This window comes from Podarcis bocagei (assembly GCF_964188305.1).
Source record: "Podarcis bocagei genome assembly, chromosome: 1".
Classification (NCBI taxonomy): Eukaryota; Metazoa; Chordata; class Lepidosauria; order Squamata; family Lacertidae; genus Podarcis; species Podarcis bocagei.
In genome coordinates this window covers 3963132-3986153 of record NC_138125.1, presented here as the reverse complement: position 1 = coordinate 3986153, position 23022 = coordinate 3963132, and the positions used below count along the sequence as shown (strand labels likewise).

The following is a 23022-nucleotide window of genomic DNA, read 5'->3' as shown; positions in this document are numbered from 1 at the left end:
TAGAAGGGAAAGAGAAAGAATACTCCATTCTCCCAGAGCCCACGTGCAGAGCCAGCCAGCAAGATGAAATGCTTAAAAGCAGACCAGGTGCAAAAAGAGATAGGACAGAGACAGACAGACAGACAGACACCTGGTCTGAAACCCTGCAGAGCTGATGGACTCATCCAGACTTCCTTTTTTCCCCCCAAAATTGTTTTTATCGATTTTCCATTTTTTAACAAATCAACCACAAATTGAAGCAAATTTAATTTTAAAAATCCAAAAACTGGTTTCCCGCACTCCGTTTTTGATACGTCCATATTTTCCTCTTGTTGCTGCATTATTTTCCCAGTTATTTCTAATTCACATTCCACTCCTTACAATTAGCCTTATATTGCAATAGTTTTTTTTTGTTGTTTTTAACTTATAATCCTTAACCATCAGCTATCCACTTGTCAATTCCTGCATGCACGCTATTTTAACATTTCCAGTGTGTACAAGGGAGATTACTCAACAAATTATCAATCCACAATAAATCAATAATTACGATTTCTAAAGTAAATTCTCCAGGCTTCCTTTTCTAGCCACAGGCCTGCACTTTAAAACTTCATGTCCGAACAGTTTGTTTGTTTTGTTTTTTGCCCTGGTGCTTTCTCTGCAAAAAACCCCCCAAAACCCGCTCTTTCCTGCTAAATCGGAGCAAACGGCCATCCATGAAATACTCGAATTGCTGTTTGTTCTGATTAAGCATTAGAAAGTTTTTTCCTGGGGAAAGTGGGGGCGGACGGGGGACACAGACCTTCAAAGAGCAGACCTGTGACCCTAAAGGCTTGGTTACTCATTGTCAAACCAGTCTCCCGCCCAGCGCAAAGAACAGCCAGTGACGCTCCTGCAGATGATCTCGGCGATTAAGCAAGGATATTGGTGTTCTGTTTGATCTTACGAGACACTCTCCCTACCTTGGATCAAATCTATGCTTCCAGGTGCCATAAGAAAGCTGCAGAGATAGTGCAGGATAGTGCGCACCCCGGAAATGATCTCTTTCAGCTTCTGCCTTCTGGAAGAAGGTACAGGGTTAGAAAGACTAGGACTAGCCGCCTGAGAAACAGTTTCTATTCAAATGTGATTTTGGCTTTAAACGCGTTTAAGGTAGTCTCTATAGAGACACGGGTGGCGCTGTGGGTTAAACCACAGAGCCTAGGACTTGCCGATCAGAAGGTCGGTGGTTTGAATCCCCGCGACGTGGTGAGCTCCCGTTGCTCGGTCCCAGCTCCTGCCAACCTAGCAGTTCAAAAGCATGTCAAAGTGCAAGTAGATAAATAGGGAAGGTAAACGGCGTTTCCGTGCGCTGCTCTGGTTCTCCAGAAGCGGCTTAGTCATGCTGGCCACATGACCCGGAAGCTGTACGCCGGCTCCCTTGGCGAGTAAAGCGAGATGAGCGCTGCAACCCCAGAGTTGGTCACGACTGGACCTAATGGTCAGGGGTCCCTTCACCTTCACTATGGGAGTATATTGTATTTAATTATGGGGTATCAGAGTTTTTAGGAAGTTAACCAGGCTGGGATAGCTGGGATAGCAGGCTTGCTGGTTTCTGAATGTCTGATGTTGATTTCGTTGTTCCATATGGGACAATGACAATAAAGATTATCGTATCGTGTCCTTGCGAGGCGTCCTTTAACCCCCTCCCTCCTGCCCCTTTCCTCTCACGCAGCAGCTGCTACACTCGAGCTCCAGCGTGATGCTTAGCCCGTCGCAGCATCCTCGCGACCTCCAGCAGCAAGGCTGCCCTGTGGTCCCCTGGGAAGAGTACCAGCAGCTCCAGCGCCAGTTCTTGCAGGAGGAGAGGAGGTGCCAGCGCCTGCAGGAGGAGCTTGAAAACCGGCCCTTGGAGACAAACATGCCCCAGGTATGTCCTCCATGCACACACTCTTTCTCTTTCCCCTTCGTGGTCCTGGGGCGTAGAGAGCCTTCACCTACAGTAGGCGCCTCTCCATTTCTCCTCTTCTCATCACGGTGACCCTTTTCTCTGTTTATGCCAGTTGCAAACCCCACCCCAGTCTTCCCTAAAATGCTCCGTAGATACTATCCTTCTCTTTGTTGCACCAAAGCATGACTCCCTTGCATTACTGTGATCAGTGTTTTGTTCGTTTGTTCATTTGCAATATCTGTAGCCGGCTCTTCATTGCCAAAAAGGCACCCGCAGAGTCCCGGGCAACCCGCAGGATTTGTATTTCTGCAAAGTGGGGCAAAGTACTTCTTCACGCAGCGCATGGACTGTGGAACTCTCTCCCACAGGAGGCAATGGGGCCACCCCAAAATCCAACTATTCTGGACAACCACCATATGAGAAATATGCAAAATAACTAAGCAAGTTAGCCCAGAACTGGCCCTACTAAACATCTTCCAAGGCAATAGTGCCCACTTACATCACAAAGAACTCATAACCCACCTACTTTCAGCAGCCAGAAACATCATAGCCAGACTCTGGAGAGACCTGTGAGAAGTAAACATGGACCAATGGTATCAAATAGGGAAACAGCCTTACTAGAAAATTAACCAATAAACTGAAACTGACATGGGGACAAATAGAAGAAGACGCCTTCACCCTGTTATGGCTCCCCTTTATCACATACACAGCCCAACAATAGTTCTAGTTACAGGTAGGTAGCCATGTCAGTCTGCCATAGTCGAAACAAAATAAAAATAGAAAAAGTATGCATGCACACGAAAGCTCATACCAAGAACAAACTTATCATGGAACTTTGGAGTGTCAGGCATAGCCCTATTGGCTTTAGCCCAAACGTAGCAGAGTTTTCCTGCACAGCGAAGAAGCTAGTTGCGGCAGTAATGACTAGTCAGCTAGACTCAGAATAACTATTTACAGGATTTATTAAAAGGAGAAAATAAAACCAGCAGAGTTTCTGCATACAAATAAAAGCAAAAATAAACCCTCTCTTTCTCTCTCTCTCTCATAACCATACACAGCACTTCTAACTCCTAACACACCTCACATCAAACTGTGCTAGCAATCCCTAGATAACAGAGTTGAGTGCTGCTCGTTAACCAATCAGAGTGAGTAGTTTCTAGGTCAAGCAGACCTGGGCTTTCTGCCAAGAGTAAATTGACACCAGCTTGAGTTAATTGGTGAAGCTAGAATCTGCAAGTTTCCCACGAGAACCAATTAACAGAAACTGAACACCCCCTCACAGATTCTGCTGAACAATTAACTCCAAATACACCTATGTAGGAGATTATTTTTCCAGCAAACCTAAACCCTTGCACATTCGCTTGTTCTTTACCTTTGCCAATGGTTTAGTTAACACATCTGCTACATTTTCTTCACTTGACACATAAGTACAGGTGATTACATTGTCTTGTACACAGCAACGTACATTTTGGTATTTTACAGAGATATGTTTGAACGCGATTTGAAGCCCTCTGTTTTACTTAAGGTTATACAAGCTTGATTATCAATGTAAACTTGTACTGGTTCTCCACAATTTACATTTAAATCTGCCAACAAATGCTTGAAATAAATCACCTCGTTGCACAATTCACTCAATGCGGCGTACTCTGATTCCGTTGATGACACACTTACAACGTCTTGCTTGCGTGACCGCCAGCTGATTAAAGCTCCACCGACCATTATGACTAGTCCTGTGACAGATTTTCTATCTGGCAAATTTCCCCAGTCACTATCACAGTAGCAACTCAACATTTCATCCTCGGAAGAATTTAATTGTAACATATAGCCAATTGTCTGTTTGAGATACCTCAGAACTTGTTTTACCCCTTTCCAGGCATTTAGTGTGGGTTTTGAGACCAATCTACTTAATATGCCTACTGCATAGCTAATATCAGGTCTGGACCACTGTGCTATATACAATAAACTTCCAATTACAGAGTGATATACATCAGGGTGTTCAAATTCAGGACTCTCATCTGTATGAAGTGTTTTTATGAAACCTGGATCCATAGGCACCGCTGCCCCTTTGCAATCCTGCATCCTGTATGTAGTCAGTAGTTGTTTAACTTTGTTCTGCTGACTAATTAGGCAGCTGCCATCTTGGGCCCAGCACACTTCCAACCCTAGATATGTCCTAACCGGACCTAAGTCTTTCACTTTGAACTTACTGGACAATTGCTTGGCAAATCTTTTAGTCTGTTTATCTGTTTTACAAGCATACAAAACATCATCTACATAAATCAGACAAAACTCTTGATCACTGCCTGTACCACGTACATAAACACAATTGTCAGCTGTACTCTGCTTGAAACCAAATGACACTAAGGCCTCATGGAAACATTTGTTCCAAGATCTTGCAGCCTGTTTGAGACCGTATAGAGCTTTGTTTAATTTCAACACTCTATTGGAACCTGTCTCATAACCAGGCGGTTCGGCTAGATACAGGTCTTCTGATATTGGTGCATGTAAATATGCAGTCTGAATATCAAAATGGTTCAACAGGAGTTTTCTCTTTGCTCCAAGCGTTAGAATCAGCCTTACACTGTCCCCCTTAGCAGTAGGGGAAAAAGTCTCGTCATAATCTTTTCCAGGCCTCTGAGAGTATCCTTGAGCAACTAAACGAGCTTTGTATTTGTACTCTCCTGTCACCAGAGGTTTAAGTTTGTACACCCATCTGCAGCCTACAATCTTTGCCCCCTCAGGCGCTGCTACTGGTGTAAAAACCTTGTGCTCATTCAGAGAGGACATCTCTTCCTCCATTGCCTGTTTCCAGCGCTCTGCCTCCTCTTTTGGTAACTTTAGCACCTCCTGAAAACTCTTGGGTTCTGCACTTACACTAAACACATTTGCAGTATCTGGGGAAAAACGCACCGGAGGCACTCCTTTGTTTTGTCTTTTAGATCTTCTGGGAGAAAATTTTTCTTCTGACCCACTTTCCTCCTCAGAACTACGACCTCTCTTTTGTTGCTTAGCAACTGGTCTTCCACTTTCTTGAGAGCTCTTATCTGAACTTTCCTCCCCCTCAGACTCTGATTCTCTATGTTTACCTTCAGAGTCATGAAGCTCCTGGGAAGGTTCAAACCAAACCTCAGTATTGGCATGTAGTCTCTCCCAGCCACTATGTTCACAAAAACTGGCATTCCTGGAGATCACAATGCCATTTGTCCCTTCAGCAAAGCGGAAACCTTTTCCCAGCTCCTGGTAACCCACAAACACTAACTGTTTGGTCTTAGGATCTCCCTTCTTTCTCATTTGTTTTGGAATTAATACCCAGGCTTTTGATCCAAACACATGCAAATGGTCAATTTTAGGTTTTTTCTGAAACAATTTAAAGTACGGGGTTGTACCTATTGTTTGATGAAAGAGCCTATTTTGGAGATAACACGCGGTGAGCATGCTCTCCCCCCAATAAGACATGGGCAAATTAGCATCATCAAGCATGGCAAACATCATATCTTGTAAAGATCTGTTTTTTCGCTCTGCAACGCCATTCTCCTCTGGGGAAAAAACGTTCGTTTTTCTATGCCCAATGCCACGCTTTTGTAACCAATCTCTAAAGGCATTTGACATAAATTCGCCACCTCTGTCCGTCTGAATCCTTTTGAGTTTAATGGACAGAAATCTTTCCACAGATGCCACCCAGCCTTTAAACTTAGTGAACACGTCACCCTTATTCTTCATGGGAAAAACCCAAGAATAACGTGTGGCGTCATCCACAATTGTTAGTGAAAAGCGCGATCCACCCCTGCTTACAGCAAATGGACCAATTACGTCCATGTGAACCAGCTGTAGCGGTGACTCACTAACTCTGTCACTTCTGGGGTAAGAGACTCTGTGTGTTTTAACCTTTTTACAGACATTACAATCAAGGTACTTGTTACAACTCTTTAAATTACCCCCATCAGCCAATTCAGACATTTTTAGTACACTTTTCCAGCAAGCATGCCCCATTTTCCTATGCAATAAGTGCACACAGTTGTCATGTATAGCTTTGTTATTCACTGCAGGCTGAGATTTACTGACTACTGCTGCAACTTGAGATCCTGCTTTAAGCCAAAACAAGCCTCCCTCTGACTTAGCAGTGCCTAAAATCTCACCAGCCTTCTTAATAATGCAACTGTCTCCTTCAAAATACACTTTAAACCCAGCTTTTAGCAAACAATCTACAGACATCAGATTGCTCCTTAATGACGGCACACAAAGTACATTTTGCAGGCATTCACGAAGACAAGGAACATAAACTGCACCCCCCGAAATCACTTCGGAAGTACTTCCGTCTGCTAGAGCCACCTGGCTGCGCTGTGCTGAGTTCTTGGAAACAAACAATTCATCTGAATTCACGATGTGGCGAGATGCTCCGGAATCGACCACCCAGACCGCTTGTTTCTCATCAGCACTCTTGACCTCGCCGGTCACCAGCTGAGCCGACTGTTTTCGTTTGAAGAAGTTCTTTTTCCGCTGCTGCTGCTGCTGATCTTGTCTCTGCTCCTGCACCGGCAACTGAGACTTGACCAACTCCGGACATTGTCGTTTTAGATGCGCTGAAGACCCACATCGGAAACAACGCCTAACAGCAAACGCTGACTCCTCACCAGTACGCTGCTTTTGCTTCACCTCTGGCACGGCATGAGAACTCCTTCCAAACCGCCCACCTGTAGAAGCCTCTGCAGCCAACAACCTTTCGTGCCTCTTCTGCCATTCTTCAATCAAACGCCCAGTAACGTAACTGACTGATAAATCACGCTCCTGTATGCCTTCTAGAGACAAAACTAAATTATCCCAGCTTTCCGGGAGAGAACTCAAAATAATAGCCACCTTCTCCTGCTGGTCTAACGCACAGTCTCTTTCCTGTAGCGCAGTAAACTTTAACTGTAAACTGTGTAGGTGTTCCTGCATTGTAACCCCAGGCTGTAACATTGCCTTGTACAATGCCTTGCGAATGAACAGCTTGGAAACCGCTGTCTCACGCACATGGAGTTCTTTAAGTGCTTGCCACACACCTCTAGCTGTCTTGATTCCCCTCACATATGGCAACTGGGAATCTTCCAGCCCCAAGACAATTGTGGCCCTTGCTCTTTGGTCTTTATCGAGGTCTTCATCATCAGGCTTCGTAGGAAACTTACTCACCACTTGCCAGAGACGATCCCTCTGCAGCACTGCCTGCATGCGTTCCGACCACAGCAAGTAATTGGAGTCATTCAGACGCTCAAAAGCCATCTGAACTGGTTGTGAGGCCATCTTGAGAGCGATGTCCCTGGAACCCGGAACCAGCTACTCACGACCACCGAGAGAGAAAACAGGAACCACAGCACCCAGCACTCACACGCTGCAGCTGTTGTCCTTGTGTCCACTGCGTCACCAGCTCACCACGGTCAGGAACCAGCCAGAGAACAACAACTTCTGGAACTACTGGAACCAACGCCGTTGATGCTGACACCACCACAACTCAGGCTGGCAGCACAATGCCCATAACCTCATGGAACTTTGGAGTGTCAGGCATAGCCCTATTGGCTTTAGCCCAAACGTAGCAGAGTTTTCCTGCACAGCGAAGAAGCTAGTTGCGGCAGTAATGACTAGTCAGCTAGACTCAGAATAACTATTTACAGGATTTATTAAAAGGAGAAAATAAAACCAGCAGAGTTTCTGCATACAAATAAAAGCAAAAATAAACCCTCTCTTTCTCTCTCTCTCTCATAACCATACACAGCACTTCTAACTCCTAACACACCTCACATCAAACTGTGCTAGCAATCCCTAGATAACAGAGTTGAGTGCTGCTCGTTAACCAATCAGAGTGAGTAGTTTCTAGGTCAAGCAGACCTGGGCTTTCTGCCAAGAGTAAATTGACACCAGCTTGAGTTAATTGGTGAAGCTAGAATCTGCAAGTTTCCCACGAGAACCAATTAACAGAAACTGAACAACTTAGTTGCTCTCTATGGCGCTACTGGAAGGAATTTTTTTATTTTGTTTCGACAGCCCAACAAGACGACGACAAGAATCCACCAACAGCATACAAATCAATATGGCTAACCTGATTCAAAAACACACACCCACACACCCACACACCCCACGCACACATGAGAACAAAGTTCACCACAGCCAATCACAGATGAACAACCACACCTTGGCCAACCCCAACCTCTCTCACCACCAAAGGAACACAAGCGAATAGCAGAGAGAACCCGCACAAGCGACACTGACACAAAACCCCACACATGCATTAAGTAAAATACAGTGGTGCCTCGCAAGACGAAAATAATCCGTTCTGTGATTCTCTTCGTCTAGCGGTTTTTTCTTCTTGCGAAGCAAGCCCACTGAAGGATTAGCGGATTAGCGCTATTAGCGGGTTTTAGCGGGTTTTAGCGGCTTATCTGCTGATTGGATCAGCTGATAAGCGGCTTAGAAAAAGGGGGGAAAGGGAAAAAAACCAGCAGGAACTCGCAAGACATTGTCGTCTTGCGAAGCAAGCCCATAGGAAATTTGTTTTGTGAAGCACCTCCAAAGCGGAAAACTCTTTCGTCTAGCGAGTTTTCCATCTTGCGAGGCATTTGTCTTGCGGGGCACCACTGTAGAAACATTGCCCCCCCGACTCCACCCCCACCCACCATGGCCCCCTCCACCTCTTTCCCCCTTTTCTTCCTAATGTAACGCTCATGTCTCAACCAATGAAACTGATCTGTAGAAAATGCAACTTGGAAAAAGAGACATTGCACATACCGTAATTTTCGCTCTATAGGACGCACCTGACCACAGGACGCACCTTGCTTTAGAAGAGGAGAACAAGGGAAAAAAATCTCCCCCTCTCTGCTCAGCACCCCTTCAGCGAAGTAGCAGGAGAAACAGAGCCCCTTCCATTTCTCCTCCCGCTTCGCTGAAGAGGCGCTGCGCCTTAACTGAAGGGGCACCTACCCTTCAGCGAAAGGAACCTGAAGCCTCCGGAGCGCAACGGGAGCTCCTGCCGTGCTCCGGAGGCTTCAGGCGGCTATCTGGAGAGTGAGAGGGGTCGATGCACACCGACCCCTCTCGCTCTCCAGGATTCAGCCAAAGCAACGCGAAGCCTCTGGAGCGCGGCGGGAGCGCTCCCACTGCGCTTTGGAGGCTTCGCGTTGCTCCATAAGACGCAGACACATTTCCCCTTAATTTTTGGAGGGGGAAATGTGCGTCTTATAGAGTGAAAAATACAGTACTTTGGTAAACCAAGAAATCTTTAATAAAAAATAGGGTGGGGCATTAATAGAGGAGGAGACGCGGCCAGGAATCCCCCCAATCGCGCGGGGCTGGGGCCCTGAAGCCCGCAACCCCACCTCCTCTGAAGTGCGGAAGCGGCTTTGCGTGGCGAGTTCCCCCAAGTGGAAATAACGACACGGGTGTTGCACTGCTTGCCTTTTCCGCACAGCTGAGACTAATCTTTAACCGAATGTTCTTTGCGATTCCCCTGCATGTTGAGCTTGCTATTCCCCGGGAGCCGGGCTTGCTGTTCTGTAAATATTGGGCTTGCTGTCCTTTCCTCTTTATCCCCCAGCACTCGCTGATGTGTCTGTCTTGCTGCGATGGCTTAAGCGGCGCTGTTTGTCTGCATTACTAACTGTGACGTGCTGTTTTGCAACAGGCTGTGTGTGAAGTGTGTCCTCCTTGCCTTCTCTCCCTAGGCCTTGCTTCCGGAGCAGAGATCGGTTCACGCAGATACGTACAGACGGATTGGTCACCTCTGACTTCCCTTGGCTGCTAAATGCACCTCATTCCTTACTCACAAATACTGGCATAAGCGGAGAAACCCAGGGATCAAATTGCTTTTTCTTCTTTCTTTTGCTTTGTTTTTTTAAAAAAAACAAGTTATTTTAATTTAAAACCTCTCCAGTATTATGTTTTCTTCCCCCTTATTTATTTTTCCTCATAATCTATTTTTGTTTCTTTTTGTGCGTGGGGGAAAAAAAAAAGAGAATCGCACGTTATTGTCTATTTTTTCCCCTTAAATTTCTTATGAATCATTTGGTTTTTTTTAAATTTATTTATGTTATTTAAAAATTGCTTATCCAGGGGAGTTTGGAAAGAGAAACGTTATTTTTTTGCCCTCAAATTTTATGCTGTAACTATTTTTTGAACGAAAAGGTACAAATTTTTTATATATTGGATTTGAAGGAGAAAATTTGGGTTATTTATACAAAGTTTTGTACAAGATGTATCAATACTTTTTAAGCGGGGAAAGAGCTACACTTTTTTATTTTAATTGGACAAATAAAATACACATTTTAAATATGTGTGTGTCTTCTTCTCTTACTAAACCATTGGGGGGGGACCTCCAGTCCAGGGGCTCAATCTGGCCCTCCAGCGTAGCTGTCAACTTTCCCCTTTTCTTGCGAGGAATCCTATTCGGAATAAGGGAAATTTCCTTTAAAAAAGGGGGAGGTTGACAGCTATGCCCTCCAGGCCCTTGGAATTCTCCTCAGGCCACACCCCTATTGTAGAAATGTATGTTGCTCCACCCACTTTTACCTCTTGCCCCGCCCACCACCGGCAGCTGGCCCCTGGAACATTGCTCAGAAGGGAATGCGGACCCCGGCTTGAAAGAGGTTCCTCACTCCCTGCCTTAGGGCTTATTGTAACTATTAGGCTAAAGTCTTAATTGGAAAGGCTGAATCTGAAGCAACAGTCAGATTTAACCAGGTTCAGGTAGGTAGCCATGTTGGTCTGACGCATTCGAAATAAAAATTAAAAAATAGTCCAGTAGCACCTTAGAGACCAACCGCCGGATTTTTCGCCCCATAAGATGCACCTGACCATAAGACGCACCTAGTTATTAGAGGAGGAAAACAAGAAAAAAAATATTCTGAATGAAACTGGATGTATGATTTTTGTGGTTCATGCTGTGGCCACAGGCATGTGATCTGATGGTGAATTTGGGGTGACCCAATGCAAAAATCCTGAGGATCCATGTGGATCCGTGCTTTGTTTTTTTTTTTAATAAATTTTTATTGGTTTTACAACATTTTTAAGAAAAACAAACAAACACAAAAAATGACAAACATACACGAATAGTTTCAAAGATATTTTCATAAACCTCTTTTCTTGGACTTCCCCATACCCCCCCTCTCTGCATCCCAATGTCCATATTTCAACTAGCAACTCCCAATTGTTACTTTCTAATCTCTGTCATCTTAGTTCTCTTTTATTATCTAACCTTGTATCCCTGTACCCTATTGCTTCTGGCAACCACAACATTTTAACATTCATTCAGTTTATAGTAGTCCTTAAGATAGCTTTTAAATTTTTTCCATTCTTCTTCCACCGTCTCTTTTCGTTGGTCACGGATTCTGCCTGTCATCTCAGCCAATGTCATATAGTCCATCACTTTCATCTGCCATTCTTCCAGAGTAGGTAAATCTTGTGTCTTCCAATACTTTGCGATGAGTATTCTTGCTGCTGTTGTGGCATACATAAAGAAATTTCTATCTTTCTTTGTCACCAATTGGCCGACAATGCCCAAGAGAAAGGCCTCTGGTTTTTTAAGAAAGGTACATTTAAGTACCTTTTTCATTTCATTATAGATCATTTCCCAGAAGGCCTTTATCCTCGGGCATGTCCACCAAAGGTGATAGAAAGTACCTTCAGTCTCTTTACACTTCCAACATTTATTATCGGGCAAATGGTAGATTTTTGCCAGTTTGACTGGGGTCATGTACCACCTGTAAACCATTTTCATAATGTTTTCCTTTAAGGCATTACATGCCGTAAATTTAATACCGGTGTTCCATAACCATTCCCAGTCATCTGACATAATGTTATGTCCAACATCCTGCGCCCACTTAATCATAGCCGATTTAACTGTTTCATCCTGTGTGTTCCATTTCAACAGCAAGTTATACATTCTAGATAAATTCTTAGTATTGGGTTCTAACAATTCGGTCTCTAGTTTTGATTTCTCCACCTGGAAACCGATTTTCCTATCCTGTTTAAAAAATTCCATTATTTGGCGATATTGAAACCAATTTTCTACTTTGTGCTTCAATTTCTCCTGACTTTGTAGTTTAAACTTGTCTCCATCCTGTTCTAAAATTTCCCAATACTTCGGCCATCCGACCTCCATATTGAGTTTCTTCACTGCTTTAGCCTCCACTGGTGACACCCATCTAGGGGTTTTATTTTCCAATAGGTCTTTATATCTTAACCAAACATTAAATAATGCTTTTCTAACAATGTGATTTTTAAAAGTACTGTTAACTTTGTCATACCAAAGATATGCATGCCAACCAAAAGCATTATTGAAACCTTCCAGATCCAAGATGTCCGTGTTCTCGAGGAGCATCCATTCTTTCAGCCAGCAAAAAGCTGCTGCCTCATAGTACAATTTTAAGTCCGGCAGGGCAAACCCCCCTCTTTCTTTAGCGTCAGTCAGTATTTTGAATTTAATTCGGGGCTTTTTGCCCTGCCAGACAAATTTCGAAATGTCTTTGTGCCACCTCTTAAAACATTCCATCTTGTCAAGAATCTGCAAGGTCTGAAACAAAAATAACATTCTAGGCAATACATTCATTTTAATTACTGCAATTCGGCCTAACATTGACAGTTTCAGATTTGACCATATTTCTAAATCTTTTTTAATTTCTGACCAACATTTTTCATAATTGTCCTTATACAAATTGACATTCTTAGGTGTTAAGTAAACCCCTAGGTATTTCACCTTCTTGACCACTGTCAAACCTGTTTCCTCCTGAAATTTCTCCTTTTCCATATCTGTTAGGTTTTTCCCTAAAACTTTAGTTTTTTGCTTATTCAACTTAAATCCAGCTACCTGGCCAAATTGTTGTATTATTTCTAAGACCCTTTTCGTACTAGTGTTTGGCTCTTGCAAAGTCAATACTAGGTCATCTGCATACGCTCTTAACTTATAATGTTTAGCTCCGACCTGCACACCTTTGACCTGCTGGTCATTTCTTATCATATTCAGCAACACCTCCAGAACCGAAATGAAAAGTAATGGGGAAATTGGGCACCCCTGTCGTGTTCCTTTTTCTATCTTAAGTTCCTCAGTCACAACATTATTTACAATCAGTTTAGCTTTTTGTTCAGAATATATTGCAGCCATACCATTCTCAAAACCCTGGCCTACCCCCATCCCATGAAGATTCTTCCTCATAAAACTCCAAGAGATGTTATCAAAGGCTTTCTCCGCATCCACAAAGATCAATACTGCTTTAGTGTTTATATTCACCTCCAGCTTTTCCAAGATGTCTATTACATTCCTTACATTATCTGCTAGGTGTCTTTTAGGGAGAAAGCCTGCTTGGTCTTTATGAATCTTCTCCATCAAAACTCTTTTAAATCTTTTTGCCAAAATGTCTGCAAAAATTTTGTAATCCACATTAAGGAGTGATATTGGGCGGTAGTTCTTGAGTTGGGTCTTTTCAGTCTCTGACTTTGGTATGAGTGAAATATATGCCTCTTTCCACGATTCAGGTGCCCTTTTTCCCTCAAGAATCTCATTACAAACTTCTCTTAGTGGTTGAATCAGCCATTCCTTCAGCGATTTGTAGTATCTAGAAGTCAGTCCATCTGGTCCCGGAGATTTGCCCAGTTGCATATTCTGAATGGCAGCCTCTATCTCTTGTTCTGAGATTCTCTGGTTCAAGTCCATCTTACTTTGCTGAGAGATATTTTGTAATCCGTATCTTCCAAGGAATTTGTCTATATCTTCTTCATTTTGCGGGCCTTGGGTGTAGAGTTTTTTAAAATAACTTAAAAAGCAATTTCTAATTTCATTGGGTTTAGATATGTTCTTTCCATCCACCTCTAGGCTTGTAACTGTATTTAGTTTCTGCCTTTTCTTCAATTGCCATGCCAAAAGTTTGCCACATTTATTTGCTGATTCAAAAGTCTTTTGCTTCATTTGCTTTATCTTCCATTCAATCTCTTGGTTCATCAATTCCATATATTGAGTTTGATATAACTTGATCTCTCTTAAAATGTCCTGAGACTTTGGTTTTGTTCTTAATTTCCTCTCTGCTTCCTTTATCATTTCCAAGATCTTCTCTTTTTTCTCATTTTGTTTTTTCCTCTTTATTGAATTTTGTTGAATCAAAAATCCTCTCATAACAGCTTTACTTGCGTCCCAGATCACTCTTTTCTCCACGTCGGTCCTCAAATTTATTTCAAAATAGTCTTTTAGAGTCTTTTGGGCCTTCTTGAGAATCTCCTTATCTCGAAAGAGGGTGTCATTCATTCTCCATCTAAATTGACCAGTTATTGTAAGTTTCATCTCCATCTTCACGGCGTTATGGTCGGAGCAAGTTTTTGGGCAGATTTCCACTTTCTTAATCTTTGGAGCCATTCCACTAGTAACCCAGATTTGATCAATTCTGGTCCAGGTCATCATTGCTTGGGAGAAAAAGGTTCCCTCTCTCTCCAGAGGGTTCCTTGTTCTCCAAATGTCTATCAAATCCATATTTTCAGTCATTTCGAAAAAAGTCTTAGGGAGCCTCCCTTCTTTGGTGACTGTTAGTCTTTGTGCCTTATCCATATTAGTGGAGACCACACCATTCATGTCTCCCATGATTATCATATTGTAATCCAGATAGTCCATCAAAGTTTCATGGAGTCTCTTAAAGAAGTCAGATTTGCCTTCATTCGGTGCGTAAATTCCCACAACTAGAAATTTTTCTCCTTGTACTTGTATCTCCACAGCCAGGTATCTCCCTTGTTCATCTTTGAATATCATTTTTGGAGCCCATTTCTCCTTCACATATATTACCACTCCTCTCTTCTTAACTTTATCTGATGAAATAAATTCTTGTCCCAGCCTTTTATTTGTGAGTAGTCTCCTATGGGCTCTGGTTATGTGGGTTTCTTGTAAACATATCAAGTCCAGTTGTTCTCTATTCAATATATGGAATACTTGTCTTCTCTTCAAAGGCCCATTGAGCCCATTACAATTCCAGCTAAGGAATTGTAGAGCCATCTTGCTATTTTCTTAAGGCTCCTCCGACAGCTCCAAGTTGTTGCTCTTCTTCTGATGGTGGTGGTTTTTGTCCAATCGAGAGATTCAGGATATCCAATGCTCTCCTCTGTTCTGCAAGTACGTCCACAGTCCCCTTCTGTAGGTCCTCCTGGTATCTTGCCAAAAATTTGTCTTTGTCTTGAATTGTCTTTATTTTCACTTTCTTTGCCTTGTAGTCAAATGACAGTCCTTGTGGGAACTCCCACCTGAAGCGGATAGAATTTTTCTTTAACAAAAGAACCAAGTCCTTGTAGAAGTTTCTTAAATCCAAAATGTATTTTGGTATGTCTTTAAAGATCTGTACAGCTGAATTTCCAATTTGCAAGGCCTTTTCAAAGTGTAGTCCTAAAATTTTATCTCTTTCCTCCTTAGATCTGAGTGTGATCAGACAATCTCTCGGTGTCTTTCTATCTTGCTTTTTACCCAGTCTAAAGGCAGTTGTGATTTTGAATTCGTCTTCCTGGATCCGTGCTTTGTAACCACATTTTTTGCACCATTGCGGCCCCAGGAAACTGTGGGTGTGTGATTCTTTTGGTGCAGGCTGTAGCCATGGACATGCTATGTGATCTGATGGTGAATTTGGGGTGACCCAGTGCAAAAATTCTGAGGATCCATGGGCTTTTACCTCCCCCCTCCCAGGCAGCCTCTAGCATCCCTTATCTCTCTCCCAATCCGACCAATCAGCTGTTTCCTTTCAACACCCCCTTCCCTCTTGTTTGCCTTAGTGTCTTTTCCTTAGCTGGAGCCGTTTTTTGCTCCTCCTTTTCTTCTAATTTCTCTCCTTATTGCTTTAGTCTTACTGATTCCACCCTTTGCAAGTTTGCTGTCTTTACCTCCCCCCTCCCAGGCAGCCTCCTTTATCTCTAGCGTCCCTTATCTCTCTCCCGATCGGCAAACGATCAGCGGCTTTGTTTCAACACCCACTTCCCTCTTTCAAAAAAAAAAAAAAGGATCTTCTTTATGCCCCTGGGCAATTCAGCTTCAGGGGCCACGCATTCGCTCCATAAGACGCGCAGACATTTCCCCTTACTTTTTAGGACAAAAAAGTGCATCTTATGGAGCGAAAAATACGGTAAGTTTGTGCTAGGCAGTGCCGTCTTAAGCATATCTGGCGCCGTGGTGCAAAGCTCCCTACGGCACGCGCACACACACGTTTCCCAGAGTTTTTTAGGGAGGACAGCGCTGCCGGCGAGGCTGGAGGAGGCGGGCAGCAGCTGGAGGGTGGCTCCTCCGGCGGGGAAGAGGCAGAGGCTGGAGACAGCGCCTTCCGGCTCAGCTGGAGGCTCCGGGCGCGACGCTGCTTCGGCATGGCAGAGGCAGGCGAGGGCGGTGAGCTGATGGCAAGAGGCGCCGTGTCCAGCCTCTGCCTCTTCCCAGGCGCCCTACAGAACTTGGCGCCCTGGCGCCCGGTGCCACTAGCCTCTATGGGTAAGATGCCCCTGGTTTTAGGTACAGTGGTACCTCGGGTTACATACGCTTCAGGTTACACACTTCAGGTTACAGACTCCGCTAACCCAGAAATAGTGCTTCAGGTAAAGAACTATGCTTCAGGATGAGAACAGAAATCGTGCTCCGGCGGCACAGCAGCAGCAGGAGGCCCCATTAGGTCAAGTGGTGCTTCAGGTTAAGAACAGTTTCAGGTTAAGTACGGACCTCCGAAACGAATTAACCCGAGGTACCACTGTATAAGCTTTTGTTTGCATGCACACTTCTTCAGATACACTGAAACAGAAATATCACCAGGAAAAAGCAAGGAAGGAATGGTATACAGATGACCAAAATATCTTTAGCATGTGTAGGGAGACAAGAATCCATTATCTCCCTTGCTTTTTCCTGTAGGACTACCGGTAATTGCAGTCGTTAACAGTCGTCAACAGGTTTACCATAGCCATTGAGTCAATCTCCCATCTCCTACTACCCTCCTGAGAAAAACACGATCCCACTATATATAAGGGTCTGTTTCAGTGTATCTGAAGAAGTGTGCATGCACACGAAAGCTTACACCCAGAACAAACTTAGTTGGTCTCTAAGGTAAAGGTAAAAGGTGGTCGACTCTGGGGTTGCGGCGCTCATCTCGTTTTATTGGCCGAGGGAGCCGGCGTACAGCTTCCGGGTCATGTGGCCAGCATGACTAAGCCGCTTCTGGCGAACCAGAGCAGCGCACGGAAAAGCCATTTACCTTCCCGCCAGAGCGGTACCTATTTATCTACTTGCACTTTGACATGCTTTCAAACTGCTAGGTTGGCAGGAGCAGGGACTGAGCAACGGGAGCTCACCCCATTGTGGGGATTCGAACCGCTGACCTTCTGATCGGCAAGTCCTAGGCTCTGTGGTTTAACCCATAGCGCCACCCGCGTGCTACTGGACTATTTTTTAATTTTTTATTTAGATTTGACCAGGGAGAGAGAGCGAGAGCTTGGTTTCTGCATTGTTTGGTGCAGTAAACCAAGTGACAGAGGATTAAGCAGCGAGCCAGAATGCACTCGGTCGTGGCTCATCAATTTTCAAGCCAGAGATTGGAATGAAACCCTGAAATAGTTCATGTGAAATCATGGAGATTGGGGAGAAAGGCTTTGGCGACATTGCAACAACATCTAACTTCACCGCAAAGGTATTGGGATGAATGCGTGATAAGCAGGAACTGCCTGGAACTGGAGGTGCAGGTTGCAGCCACAGGAAAGGTGGCATTTTTCCATCTCCGCCGTATTAAGCAGTTGTTCCCTTCCCTTTCTCGCCCTGATCTGGCCACAGTGATCCATGTGACAGTCACCTCGAGGCTTGACTACTGTAACTCGCTCTACGTGGGGTTGCCCTTGAAGCTGACCCAGAAACTCCAGCGGGTGCAGAGTGCCGCAGTGAGACTCCTTACAGGGTCCTCGCTATGGGATCACATTCATCCAGTGCTTAACCAACTGCACTGGCTCCTGGTGGAGTACAGGGTCAGGTTTAAGGTGCTGTTTTGACCTTTAAAGTCCTATGCAGCCTAGGACCCACGTACCTACGGGACCGCCTCTCCTGGTATGCCCCGCTGAGGACCTTAAGGTCCACAAATGACAACACCCTGAAGATCCCAGGCCCCAGGGAGGTCAGACTGGCCTTGACCAGAGCCAGGGCCTTTTCGGTCGTGGCCCCGGCCTGGTGGAATGCTCTGCCACAAGAGACCAGGGCCCTGCAGGATTTGACATCTTTCCGCAGGGCCTGCAAGACAGAGTTGTTCCGCCTGGCCTTTGGTCAGGGCTCAGCCTGATTCCCCCTCTCTTTTTGTATAAGAATTACTATGAAAAAGGCCTTCCAGCATTCTCACAGGCACATATAAGAACAGTTGGGCCTGATGAGCATTTACTGTTCCCAACCCTAATCCTGCGGAAAGCCATCTAATTATATTTTAATGTGATCCTGTTTTTAGGAGGTAATTTAATTATTGTTTGATTTCATACCAATGTTATATATTTGATGTTAGCCGTCCTGAGCCCGGTTTTGGCCGGGGAGGGAGGGATACGAAGAAAATTATTATTATTATTATTACAGTGGTACCTCGGGTTAAGTACTTAATTCGTTCCGGAGGTCCATACTTAACCTGAAACTGTTCTTAACCTGAAGCACCACTTTAGCTAATGGGGCCTCCTGCTGCTGCCGCGCCGCTAGAGCACGATTTCTGTTCTTATCCTGAAGCAAAGTTCTTAACCTGAAGCACTATTTCTGGCTTAGTGGAGTGTGTAACCTGAAGCGTATGTAACCCGAGGAACCACTGTAGTATTATTATTATTATTATTTTATTATTATTATTATGACGTTTTGGGGCTTTCATTTTAGAAAGAAGGGTGATGGGACGCCAACAACAATTATAAATATAATTTATAAAATTATGCATTGTGTAGAGAAAGCAGATAGAGATGTTTTTCTCCTCTCATAAGGCCAGGGATCATCCAGTAGGACTGACTGGCAGAAAGACCTTTCACGCAGAGCAGTAAGCAAGTTACGGCATTTGCTGCCACTTCCTGAGATGATGTCCGCCAGCTCAGCTGGCTTCCAAAGGGGGACTGGGCCAATCCATGGGAGAAAGGTCTTTCAACTGCTACAAACCACCACAAGTTAAAAGGAGCTTCCATGTACAGAGGCAGCCTATCCTGAGATAACATTCTGGAGGGGCGAACGACAGGGGAGGGCTGTTTTGGGTTTCCCATCATCTTTTGGCCGGTCACGGCTGCAAACAAGATGCTGGACAACACAGATGAGAGGTGGGGGGGGGGGAAACCTGTGGCTCTCTAGATGTTGTCGTACTACAACTCCAATCATCAAGCTACCAGCACCCTGTGCAGGCAGGCAGCATCGGAAACACTTGCTGCCCCCAGCTGGGCGCTGGGGCAGTTCTATAAAGCCCACCTGCCCTGGGGGAGGGGCTGCCACCAAAGGGAGTTGTCCCTCTTGGGGGTGGCACATTGGGAATGGAATGAGGGCATGGGCCAGCCCCCTTGTGTTAAAATGATGGTTTTAGTGGGAATGGGACAGGGATGTAGCCAGTGGGTGCAGGGAGGCAGCTGCCACCCAAATCAAGTAAAAGGATGAAAATACTGTACTTACTGTAACTAAATGACCAGTCGCATTGCAGAGACCCTAACCCCCCCCCCCCCCGCTGCCGCCTGCCTGCCCCCTAAATTCTGGCTACACCCATGGAATGGGGTTTTAACTTGGCTTGTTGTTGTTGTTTAGTCGTTTAGTTGTGTCCGACTCTTCGTGACCCCCTGGACCAGAGCACGCCAGGCACTCCTGTCTTCCACTGCCTCCCGCAGTTGGGTCAAACTCATGCTGGTAGCTTCGAGAACACTGTCCCACCATCTCATCCTCTGTTGTCCCCTTCTCCTTGTGCCCTCCATCTTTCCCAACATCAGGGTCTTTTCCAGTGAGTCTTCTCTTCATATGAGGTGGCCAAAGTATTGGAGCCTCAGCTTCACGATCTGTCCTTCCAGTGAGCGCTCAGGGCTGATTTCCTTAAGGATGGAGAGATTTGATCTTCTTGCAGTCCATGGGACTCTCCAGAGTCTCCTCCAGCACCAGAATTCAAATTCACCTGGAGCAGGAACCGGCAAGCCACTCCAGTATCCCTGCCAAGAAAACTCCATGGACAAAGACAACAGGCATATCAAAATACTTACTGTAACTAAATGGCCAGTCACATTGCAAGAGCTCAGTTCTGCCCCCTCCCATGCCTGTCCGCCCCCTAAATTCTGGCTACACCCATGGAATGGGGTTTCAACTTGGGTGGGTGTTGTTTATTTGGGGTGTGTATTTTAAATTGTTCTTTTCCTTGTTATTTGTTTTGCAACACAAGAAAATCTTTAATAAAAACTAATTTTGAAAAATACCAGTTAATTGCCCTGCAGGACTGAGTCGTCATAAAGTGCCCTTCTATTCCATTTTAGGGGGGACAAGAGCGTCTGCTCCAAACCATGGAAAAGCGCATGATGGATGTTGAACAGCAGCTGAGACTGGTGAAGAGGCTGCTCCAAGACAAAGTCAATCAGCTGAAAGAACAGGTGAGCCTTTGCCCTCGATCTGGAGCAGCTAACCTGTCGTTGCAGGATTCTAATTCCCATCATCCCTGACCACTGGTCATGCTGGCTTCTGGGGCTGATGGGAGTTGGAGTCCAGCAACAACTGGAACGCAAATGGTTCCCGCTCCTGTTTCAGTCATCGAGCGATGGTTCCTCAACAGCTCAGGGAATCACCAATATGTGGGATAAATATCAGCTGCAAATAACCAGCATGCTTAGCTCTAGTAAAGGCATGAAGGGGTTAAGACCACAGACTAAGCCATCCTCCTAGGCTTTGCTAGGTCACCCCCCACCCCTCACTTTGGGTGAAAAAAATGGCAAAACTGGGTGAATTGTCTGGGCTGATTGATCTAAGCCCAGACCGTGTGGCTTTACCAAGTCGTCTTTCTGTTTCTATACAAATAATTTAGAAACATTTATCAATTTTGAAACTAAGTTTTGCTGCCTGTGTTGTCTTGCTGCTGTATGGAAAAGCATATGAATCTGACCTTTGAAGAGTTAGTAAGTAAAGCATTTTTAACTTACCAAACAGGTGGTCTCTTTCAATGCTAAGGGAAGAAAGGGGAACTTTGGAAAGAAACTTAGAAGGGGATATTGTAAAGTCTAACAAATTATATTTGCACACTTTTCTTTGCTTGCCTCTCATCGAGAGAGTATTTGTCCCAAACCTGGATCTAGAAACGTGAGGAATTTCCCTTTTCTTCTTTTAAGCCAATTACAACCAAACATTTAAAAAGCACACAACAAGAATATTTCGGGTTGAGTTGGGATGAGCACCTGGGGTTGTGGGGTCAGGGCAGAGCGTTACAGAACACAGACCTTGTTTTTGCACCCTTGGGGAGCAAGCCCTCATTTGCCGCCTGTGTTTTCCAGCTTGCCAAGAACACGAAAGCCGATGAGATGGTGAAGGACCTCTTTGTGGAGAACGCCCAGCTCCTGAAGGCCCTGGAGATGACCGAGAGGAGGCAGAAGACTGTGGAGAAGAAGAACTACTTGCTGGAAGAAAAGATTGCCAACCTTGGCCGGATCGTCAAGAACCTGACCTCACCCACCTTGGGCTCCGCGGCTCAGCTGGGGTCTTAGCAAAGCCATACCCGCCTGTCTCTGCACAGCTGGGGACGCACTTTACTTAAAGCTGACTTTTCAACGCTGCCTTTTTAAGATTAGTGACAACGGCTGCCCTTTGGGCTGTTCCTTCTCTGCCCCAAAGAAACCCTGATTCTGTTCTCGGGTGCACATTATCCCCACATGCCTTGTGGCGCAATGTTGCTCTGCCAGCCCTAGAAGGTGGCCAGACTGAGGCTTACCTTCTCATCAGGGGGTTCAGGAAAAGCCCAGAGCTCTGATGGGGCAGCGGAGGTGAGAAAACAGATGGGACGCGGCCAGAGCAGAGAGGACCAGCTGAGGACAAGGGAGATTTGAACCTCAGGCTCTTGGGGATGAAGGGGAGGCCTGGAGATGGATCTCTTCAGGGAATCTCAGGGCCAGGATCCAAACGTGGACCTCAGGGCGCCCCGTAGCCCACAAGCATCACTGCCCACAGGGCCACGTTGCTCAGAAAGGTGAGCCAAGCCTGGAGGATGTTCAGTCAAGGGTGGGGAGCCACAGGCCTGGGAACCAATTGCACCCCATCCTTGCCTCTCTAGATGCCCCTCTGGCCACAGCCCATCCCCAGCCCTGCTTCACACACCCCCTGAGGATCCTGGCTGGAATGTGCCCATGAGGGCAGGATAATTCCTTCTGTGTGTCTGCAAGGAGACAGGCACGGCTGTGCATCCATCTAGGGAAGAGATGTATCTCAGAGCATCTGCCTTGCAAGCAGAATGTCCCAGCTTGCACCCTCAGTCGGGCTGGGAGAGGCTCTGGAGAGCTGCTGCCAGTTGGTGTAGGCATTACTGAGCTGGATGGACCAATGGTCTGATTCAGTATAAGGCTGTTAGGTGCCTGTGTGCATCCCAGAGAGAGAGAGAGAGAGAGAATATCTCTGGCTTTCATGTGCCTGGAATGTACCTACAGTTGTTGTTTAGTCGTTTAGTCATGTCCGCCTCTTCGTGACCCCCTGGACCAGAGCACGCCAGGCCCTCCTGTCTTCCACTGCCTCCCGCAGTTTGGTCAAACTCATGCTGGTAGCTTCGAGAACACTGTCCCACCATCTCGTCCTCTGTCGTCCCCTTCCCCTTGTGCCCTCCATCTTTCCCAACATCAGGGTCTTTTCCAGGGAATCTTCTCTTCTCATGAAGTGGCCAAAGTCTTGGAGCCTCAGCTTCAGGATCTGTCCTTCCAGTGAGCACTCAGGGCTGATTTCCTTCAGAATGGAGAGGTTGGATCTTCTTGCAGTCCATGGGACTCTCCAGAGTCTCCTCCAGCACCAGAATTCAAAAGCATCAATTCTTCAGCGATCAGCCTTCTTTATGGTCCAGCTCTCACTTCCATACATCACTACGGGGAAAACCATAGCTTTAACTATACAGACCTTTGTTGGCAAAGTGATGTCTCTGCTTTTTAAGAAGCTGTCTAGGTTTGTCATTGCTTTT

At 45.4% G+C, this 23022-nt stretch overlaps 1 protein-coding gene and 1 long non-coding RNA gene across 12 annotated transcripts in view; one reads left to right on the top strand and one right to left on the bottom strand.

Annotated features, from left to right (window-relative positions):
- NIN (ninein) overlaps nucleotides 1-21817 on the top strand; it is a 146967-nt gene extending 125150 nt beyond the window's left edge. For 4 of the 11 annotated variants that reach the window (XM_081190882.1, XM_081190880.1, XM_081190877.1 and 1 more), the window contains 3 exons: nucleotides 1691-1885; nucleotides 20357-20470; nucleotides 21362-21817. In XM_081190882.1, coding sequence (XP_081047008.1) covers nucleotides 1691-1885; nucleotides 20357-20470; nucleotides 21362-21571 — 519 coding nt within the window. In that variant the 3' untranslated portion in view covers nucleotides 21572-21817. Of the gene's footprint in view, nucleotides 1-1690; nucleotides 1886-9594; nucleotides 10200-20356; nucleotides 20471-21361 lie in introns of those variants that run through there. The other 7 variants (XM_081190879.1, XM_081190874.1, XM_081190876.1 and 4 more) reach the window with 4 other exon arrangements.
- Nucleotides 10390-16102, bottom strand: LOC308587667. The gene is made up of 3 exons (XR_014008511.1): nucleotides 15770-16102; nucleotides 15417-15561; nucleotides 10390-10889 (listed from the first exon to the last, which is right to left on the bottom strand). It is a non-coding gene; the product is annotated as an uncharacterized lncRNA (long non-coding RNA).
- Nucleotides 21818-23022: the final 1205 nt, after the last annotated feature.